The following is a 9763-nucleotide window of genomic DNA, read 5'->3' on the forward strand; positions in this document are numbered from 1 at the left end:
ATTAAATCTTTATTTCAAGTGCTAATTTTAGGTATTTTAAATTGTAAACGCTCAAGAAGGAATGAGCAATCAATGTTACCATTAATAAGTTTATATAAAAACACTAAATTTTGACTGTTTCTTCTCAAACCTAAAGTATTAATATTAAAAACCCCTAAAACTCCATCGTAACTAGAATAGGTATCCTTTCAGCCTTACATTTAAATAATAAATATCTTAGAAAATTATTTTGTGTTGAATCTAAGTCATGAATTTGAGTAAAATAATTATTAAACCAAACAAGTGAAGCGTATTCAAGGCGAGATCTTACTAATGAAAAATAAACTGCCTTAAGGACATCTGCGCAAAAGAATTCGTGGCAACTTCTTTTTATGAAATATAAATTAGATGTAGCCTTTATTTTTATCTCATTAATGTGTGCATTAAAAGTTAATTTCGTATCAAATGTAACTCCCAGATCTTTTACATTATCTACTCTTTGAAGAAGATGATTGTTTAAAAAGTATTCATGCAGTATGGGTTTTTTTAGTGTAAAGGATAAGATAGAGCATTTATTTGTATTGAGAGTCATACCATTATCATTACACCACAAAGCGAAATTATGAATATCAGTTTGAAAGCAAATAGCATCGGAAATAGTATTAATGGGCATAAATAGTTTCGCATCATCTGCTAAGAGTAGTATTTTTGAGTATTTCAATACATTTACAATGTCATTTATAAATATAAGAAACAAGAGAGGTGATAAATGATAACTAAAGATAGTAATAAAAAAAATGTTTTAAATTATTATTATTCTGTAAGTAATTGAGTGGGTTATGATAAAAAAATCACCTGTATAATTCAATAACGTAATATAAAATTGAGTAGAAGTTGGAAAAATGTATGTTAATATCATGATTTAATAACAATTTCCAGTTAAGAGAGTGTAAATAATTCAAAATAGGATAATTGTTACCTTTTTCCATAAATAAATGGGTTCTTTAAAATTCAAGTAATGCAATTGATTACAGGTGTAGTAAATATTTATCGGTGGATGAAGTTTATCGATTATTGCTATTGGGTTTACGTTTTTTTCGATTGCAATGTTTTGATAATTTGAAATTACTTTATCTTAAGTAATACCATTAAATATTGTTAAATTGTAGTAGGTTTAAGATAAAAATTAGTTCATTAAAAAAATTTTCAGAATCACAAAACGTGGCAGAAGGTAGATAATAATCTCCTAATAATATTATATTGCAATTAGTGTTTTCTAAAAGTAAATTTTAGTAGAAAAGTGGTTTAAAAAAATTGCTTATTAGAACGTACAGGCATATATACCGCACCAATAATAATACATTCTTTACCTAAATTTATTAAAACAAAAACTTATTCTAAATTATTAATAGAAGTACAAAGTATCCTAGAAAATAGTGTTTATTAACAGCTATTAGAACTCCTCCACCTCGTATAAAGGCACTGGTGTTAGTGTTTCTGTCAGCTCTGTAGACATTATTTTGTTAGAAACCTATTTCTGAGGAATTAGTGGCACTTGAAAGCTAAGTTTCAGTTAGAATGTAGACATCGAAATTTGAGGACGGTATTTGTGAATTTAATAATGATAATTTGTTGTTTACACTGCGTATATTTTGGTAATAGATGTTGAGAGACAATGGAGTTGATTTTATGCGTTTTTGTCGAAGAAACTATTTTTGGTTCATTTTTTTTATACTTGATTATATTACTTTCTCCATTCTCTCTACGTTGACTGAGCTCTTTTCTTAAGTTTAACATTTGTTCTCTTTGAAAAGCAGTTCGATCGGACGAAAATTTTAATTCTTTAAATTTTGGGTGTAATTTTAACTTCGATTGAGAACGAAGTAAAGTAAAAATTCCGGGGTTTGGGAGAGTTTATTTTAGTGGACGGCATTTATCTGATGGTCTTTCCAAACGTGAATAGTTTACTGGAAGTACGTTTAAGCCCATTGTGTTCATAATTTCATTAATTATGTTACTGCCTTCAGTTTTAAATTCTGATTTTTCAGGAAGATTAAATAAGATTACGTTATGAGATCTAGAATTTCTATCTATAAACTCGAATATAATTTTATTTACGAGATAAGATTCGTTATTTTCAAGCGTTTCAACTTTATTTTTTAAGGTAGCTAGTTCACTTTTTAAACATTCATTTTCTTTTGTCAGAGTAGAAACACGTTCTAAAAGCTCATCAACTTTTTTCTCAAACCGAGAAAATTTTTCATTGTTTGAAGCTATTAATTTGTTTTGGGATGATTTTATATAATTATTAGAGGCGATAAGAGTGTCCAGTTTATCTTCCATACCTAAAACGGATTGGAATGTAGAATATAAAATTAAAGATAATGTACGGTATGATATTATAATGTAGACAATTGTTCATAAGCTATTGACAGTGTAACATTACAATAGCGAATAATGATTGTAACGTACCTTTTTAACACGCTTATATTAGTTTCACCTGTATGTATGTATGTTTGTATGTTTGTAACTCTCCAAACGCCACGCGTTATCGCATATTCTGTCGTCTAGACCAGAGTTTCTCAAAGTGTGGTCCGCGGACCCCCAGGGGTCCGCGAGCACATATCAGGGTTAGGTCTTTAGATGGGGGTCCGTGATTTATTTGACTTTGAGAACCTCTGGTCTAGACTAGACTGTCATAACGCATTCTCCCCACCCCACGCCTCGCTCATCACACGACGGCAATACTATTCCTGTATAAATTTATTTTTGGTTATCGTACCCGTACACACGTGCGTGTCATCAATATTATATATATATAAACAAATTTTTATTTTGACTGACCATTATCATCCGCGTGTCATACGGCTTACGTATATATTCCTACCGCCGTTTATACCTCAGGTTTAAGATTAGTCTGACCCGTCCGCCCACAAAACACGGCTATACCTAATGCATGATACGTTTACGTACTTAAGTCGCTTTACATGTATATATATATATTCTAATTACTATTAAAAATATATATTAACACACTTTATTCTTATTTAAAAATATAGAACTCATTCATTCCGATTACAAAGGATGAATTCAGTATCGTCATTTTTCGTCACTACCTCCATGTTCCGGGAGTGGGTAATTTACGCGCCTGCTGCTTTCCTTGGATGTGGTAACCGTTTCTCAGACACCCTCCTTGGAATCGAACCCTGATTTCCCGTTACCCGTTACAACCATGATATTGATAGTAACTACTATCATAACATGAAATTAAAAAGTAAAAAATAAATATAGTATAAAAAAACTAAAAAAAACACGCTTTTAAAGCACATCGAACTAAAAAATTAAAAATAATTATTTTAAACTTATTTTAAAAATTATTTTTAACTTTTTAGTTCGATGTGCTTTAAAAGCGTGTTTTTTTTAGTTTTTTTAAACTATATTTATTTAATAATAATTACAATGAAATTGTTACAAAATTAGACATCACATATTTTTAACAATGTACTCCATTATTTTTCACAAGTGTTATTCTTTGATATTTTATTTATCAGTAGTTAAATATTATATAATATTAAATAATTGTTATTCCCCTAAAATATATACTTATCACTTGTAAACTAACATTTAATACATTTTTCTTTATTATTAATGAAGTAACAAAGATGTCTAGTCCATTTAATTTATTTTATGTTATAACTTGTGTATCATCACTACTATTAGTTAGTAAAAATATTTTATTAATTAATTTTAAAATTATATCTAGTCTAGATTTTAATGTGGAAATCTTTATCGCTTCTCAACACACAAAATAAATTGTCTTTTATCGTGTACACAGATTTTTTCTAATATTTAAAATAGAAGTGAAAAATTATTGGCTTAAGTATAGACGAATAATAATAGTGTAGTGTTAATAATAATAATAATAATAATAGCTAGTTTAATTACGAATCCTATCATCAGTGACACGTACCCCTATATTTTTTAACTAAACTAATTAAATGTTATAATAATAGGCACTAATAAGGAAAGGCAAAAAAGATTTTACGTCCGAAAATTGGAATCGCTTTTCTTTCCCCTCCAAAAAAAAAAAATTTAAGGGCTCACACAAGTTATATAACTGGGGTTGTTCTATTTCAAAGCCCCTTTCCTTACCTTTATGAACCTATTTTATCAAAAGTCGGCTATATTTCGAGGACCTTTATTGTAATAATTATTCGTTAATATACAGTAATCAATTATAACGCTATTTTATTATATTAATTAGTGATAAGGGTTATATTTTTCCATTAGATAATATATTGCTACGATACTCATCTAATCCGAAATTTCATAATTTTTTAATCGATTTCGAGAACAATCGATATTCGGAGCTAATTTCATTCGGAGCAATCAATTAATAGTCCTATTCGAAGTATTCATCGTCGTAGTAAAATCCAAATTTTTGTAACCTGGTATTCGTAGTAATTGTTATCGCAGTAAATGTATTCGGAGGATTTTTTTACAGTGTCGGAGTATATGAATGTCGAAGCATTATCAGTTTGTGGCAATCTCCGTAACCCCAATTAAATACTCTCAATTTACTATCCATGTTTATAAGATCTATGATTCTGTGATACAGTTATCATTTCAATGATAACACATTATAAAAATTTAATGATAACAATGTTAATCATCAACATTCAACAACTTTTAAGTGCGAATTATTATGATTAAATAAAAACATTTTTGGCAAAAATAATTACTTAAAAATTTTTCTACTTTTAACTTATGGTAAGTTTGAATTCTCTAGATATAGATGTTTAGTTATTTATATAATTTACTACATACCTATAATAATTTATACTTTAAATATTATACTGAAATTTAACTTTATTTTTGATAAATTTGCATAAATTAGTAGAATTTTATTAAAAAATTTGTTTTCAGATTCAGATAGTGTAAAGAAATAATCATTAATATGATACGATGCTCAATTTTTGGAAAAACATCCAATCTAAGAAGAATTCATCTATTTTACCTAACAACAATAGTAATATTCCACTTTGTATTTCAGAAAATGGGACATTACCTTTAAAAAATTATGTGTTTGAGGAATATGGTAATTTTATATGAATAATAATATTTTATTATAAGTTTTTATTATTAACTTTATATTTTATATATATTAACTTTTATATTTTTAACTATAGAACTTTTTCCACTTGAAAAGTGTAGATTATCATTAAGATTTTCTGAAGCATTAGAATCGGACAATACATCCATTTTGTCTTTATTTAAGCAATTCCTAGATCATAAGAATTTATTATCACTTTACCAATTATACATGGAGTTATACCGTCATTCTAAAATAAATGATGAGCTTTTACATCAAAATACTATAAAAATCATCACACACCATCAAATTGATATACCTGATTCGATAACAAATAAATTAAATTTGAAAGGCCAAAATTTGGATTGTGATGACTCCAAAATAGTAATAGACAAAATTAATGTAATATTAGAAGAGTAAGTAAAAAACTTGTTTAAGTATACTTTTTATCAAGCTATAATAGTTAAAATTTTTTAAGGTATTGGAATAGTTTTGTTCAGACTGATATGTTTTGCAAGTACCAAGTAGATATTTTAACTAGTGGAAAAGTCACATTGGGAGACATTTTACTATCAGATGGACTTCTATCTTATTTTATGGAGGTAGTGCATACTTTAAAAATTCTTTTAGGGATTACCTTTAGTTATCAATCAACTTTTCATTCCTTTTGTTCATTATGAGAGAAAATATGAATTATTTCAAGAAGTAGATATAGTAATATACCAATTTTACAATAACTTGAAACTTCTAAAAAAATTGTTTTAAAAACATGTCTTTGTAAACTTCTAACCAGCTATTACATTGGATTTTCACTTCTATAAAGTCAAAACTTTTTTCGTAGAAAAAGATTCATTTTTTTTTAATTTTTGGATACAAGTTTATCTAGCTTCAAATACATACTATTTATATAATGTATCTATAATTTATCTACTTAATATTTATAAATAGTTTGCCTTTGAGTAATACTCAGAATTAAAATAAAGTTTCCACAAAATACAATAACAACAATTATTAACCAATACAAAAATTTTATTAAAAATATTGTATAATTATTCTAAAAATAAAATAAATACAATTTACTTAGATAAATTTTCATTATTAGTTTCATGTGATCATTTATAAATTGTAAGTGGTGTTTGATTAACTATGCCTTGTTTAATATTTTCTATAGTACAAAATAAACTCTAATTTTTTATTTAAAAATGTTTATATTATCTTAATTTCTATTTAAAAAAAAAGGTGAATACATCTCTCTTTGTTATTTCTCTATTTGACATTTTTAATGGTAACATGGAATTTTAAATAATTTACAAAATATAAAATTGTATAATTAAGGAGAAACTGATGTATTATTATGTTTATGGTTAAAAATTTCTCGGTACTCTTTCTATTTAGATTTTAAAAAGTCATAATCTATCTAAATAAAGTAAAAAGTTGTTAGTTTTAAAATTCAATAAATTTCAAGGGATAAAAATGTATGATTTATTTAAAACATGTTAAGAAGTGATTGTAGTTTTTAGATGGAGAAGGGTGCAGATCTTTAGTAGAATTTTGGTTAGCTACTTGTAATTTTGAGCGATGTGTTATCCAGTTTAAAAATGAATCATTTGATTACGAGCTAGCTCAAAATGATGCAATTTATATTTATGAAAAGTAATTTACTTTTAGCTTTTAATAATTGCTTCAAAATTTATTTTCTTATATTATTTTTAGATATCTATCCCTTCAGGCTACATGTGCACTTGGATTTTCAGATGAAGTGAGAATTTCTGTTGAAGAATCTATGTGTCCAGTAGACATATCTAGCCAATCAGCTTCTATGTTAGGTCAATGTTTTAACTCTGCGGTTTTGATTGTCTTATCGTTTTTGCGCCACAAATGCTTAAATCCATTCTTATCATCTCAACATTACGTACGCTATTTATCAGAGTTGATAAAATCAGGCAACTTTTATCAATCAAGTTCGCAAGATAATGATTCTTCAAGTTCGTCAATATCTGAATACAGTGTTAATTCAAAACGTTCAATGTCTTCTTTTTTACCATATTCAGCTAGTACAGATTCTTTGTGGCGTAAAAGACAACAAAGGTTTGAGCATTTTTTCTAATTATATTTTTAATTTTAAAAATAATTTATTATTTAGTGGACTCAGTTTTGGAAGGGTTGACCCATATGGCCGGTTTGAAAGGAATATAGAACCTGATCCGGATAAAAATAAAGGTATGATCGTTCACTATTGTTTCTTACTTAATATTTATATTTTAATAAATAATAAAAATTCTAGTAATAATAAAGTAAAAAGCTATAAAAGGGGGTTTAGAGAATGGGAGTGAAATATGTAAAAAAACACACTGAGAATATCTTCTTCTTTTTCCTCACCTTAATCCCAACCACTTGGGGTCATCCATTCTTATCCCAAACTTCCACTTGACACGATCTCCCACATATCTACGCTTACATCAGTCGTTCTCATATTGCATTCATTAACATATCTCCATCTCTTTTATGGTCTTCCACTCTCTATTTTCCACTTATCCATCTAAGCATTCTCATCTCTGTTACAGTCATTCTCTGCTTTATTCTCTTGTCAACCACCCATACTCTGAACTATACATCATATCTGGTCTCACTACAGTCTTATAGAACTTATCTTTCAGTCTCATTGGAATTCTCTTATCGCATTACATACTAGACGCTTCTCTCCACTTCATCCATCTACACTAAATCCTGTGTCATAAATCCTCGTCAATATCACCGTTCTTTTGCACAAGTAATTCTTAATATGTCAAAGTTTTCATCTTTTCTATCACGACTTCGCTTATTGTCACTGATCTTTGATGTAATTTTTCAAAATACTATTTCCACCTTCTTTTCACATCATTATCATTTGTTAGCACTCTCTTATCATCACTTTTTATACACCTTACATTGTGATAATCTTTAGACCGTTTTTCTCTTACTTTTGCAACCCTATAGACTTCTTTTTTACCTTTCTTTGTTCCTAGCCCATCATACAACTCATACCTCTTAAACTTTGCTTCACTTACCACACGCTTGGAATTTTTGCATAAGCTTTTATAATCCAACCAATCTTTACTTAATCTTCAATTAACATAAAAATTAAGAAGTAACAAGAGTACATAATCAATTTTAAACAAAAATCATTTTTTAATTTTAATTGAAAAATAAGGGACATCAGTGTGCAATAGCACATTGAGCTTTAACAACATTGGTAGTGGGTGGCAGCAAGACATAGAAGTTAGAGGAAAACTATGAACTTCATATTCTAGGGTGAAAAATACACATTCGTTTAAAGTATATGAAATAAAATAATACTGTGATCTACCTTATGAGCAATCCTCCATACATTAAATGAGTTAGTAAAATAAATAAAAAATAGTTAATAATGTAGTAAAACTAACCCAGAAAAAAATTTTAAAATTATAGATTACAACATTTAATAGTAAGTTTCTATTAGGAAAGTTGTTAACTTAATTAAAAGAAATGCACTATGCTGTTATGTTTTTAATTATTAATACAAATTTTATATATATTTATAGTAGTGTATTAAGTTTTATTTAGATGTGGTCTAGGGATCATTTTATTATGATACTGTAGCATTACAGGTATCGGGTAATGTATATATTTTATTGATAAATAATTTAATAAAATATACTACTACTAAATACTATACAATTACACATATCTAGTAAATTAAATTCATCGTTTTATAGAATCTGGAATAAAAAGAATGATGAAAAAATTTGTAAATAAAGATGGTGCTAAAATTCAAGAAGATATGGCATGGCAAATTGCTGAAATGATTGTAAAGGATGTAACAAGTATAACTATGGCTAATAATTATGGTGATTCTGACATTGAATAAATTATTTCAGTCAAACAATTTTTTTTTAATTCCTTGCATTATAAAATTATATGACAGATGTTATTTTAATTTGTACTAAAAATATGCACAAATTTCTAAGTAATTTATTTTTGATACTCTATAATAATTGAATTTTAATATTTTTTATAATATACAATTATTTACCAAAGTCTGTTGAATAATTAAATATTAAAATGACCTCATGTTAAACTCTGTCATGGATATTATTTATATTGTTATTCAAAAATATATTTTTAAATTTTGTATATATAGAAGAAATAATAGTATTTTTTTTATCAATCTATTTTGTTATTTATATTTTATAAATTATATTTAATTATTAAATAAAATTTTTGTAAAAAATATCTAAGATTATTATGAATATTACAATATAATTTATTTTAAAAATATCAAAGAATTAGTATTTTGGTAATCAAACTATTTATTATAATAAAATGTATTAAAGAATTATATATTTTAGGGTTAGACTAAATCAAAATGAGAACTATCTATTTTCATTAATGGACAAATATTAATTTTTATTTAAATAAAACCAAATTTATATCTGTCTTATTTTCATTTTTCAATATTATAAACTCAATGTAAGAACAATTTAACTATAACAAAACTATTTTATATCTTAATCATAAACAAGTTTACTAATAACTTAAGATATTAATAATGTCAACTTTCTCATTCTTTGTCATGTTTTATTCTGATACACATATAAAAGATAGAAAAAAATCAAATCCACTAATTGGCAGTGTACAATTATTTTCTCTATCAGTTACAAAAATTTTCAACGA

At 26.4% G+C, this 9763-nt stretch overlaps 1 protein-coding gene across 1 annotated transcript; it reads left to right on the forward strand.

The window, feature by feature from the left end:
- The first annotated feature begins 4313 nt into the window (after positions 1–4313).
- LOC126898832 (A-kinase anchor protein 10, mitochondrial) lies at positions 4314–8986 on the forward strand. Its single transcript, XM_050673236.1, has 8 exons — positions 4314–4749; positions 4906–5077; positions 5169–5487; positions 5550–5673; positions 6585–6724; positions 6785–7159; positions 7215–7291; positions 8806–8986. The coding sequence occupies exons 2-8, from the start codon at positions 4945–4947 to the stop codon at positions 8955–8957; spliced, it is 1320 nt and encodes a 439-aa protein (XP_050529193.1). The 5' UTR covers positions 4314–4749; positions 4906–4944; the 3' UTR covers positions 8958–8986.
- Positions 8987–9763: the final 777 nt, after the last annotated feature.

The sequence above is a fragment of the Daktulosphaira vitifoliae genome, unplaced genomic scaffold, assembly GCF_025091365.1.
Source record: "Daktulosphaira vitifoliae isolate Bord-2020 unplaced genomic scaffold, ASM2509136v1 Scaffold_1, whole genome shotgun sequence".
NCBI lineage: Eukaryota > Metazoa > Arthropoda > Insecta > Hemiptera > Phylloxeridae > Daktulosphaira > Daktulosphaira vitifoliae.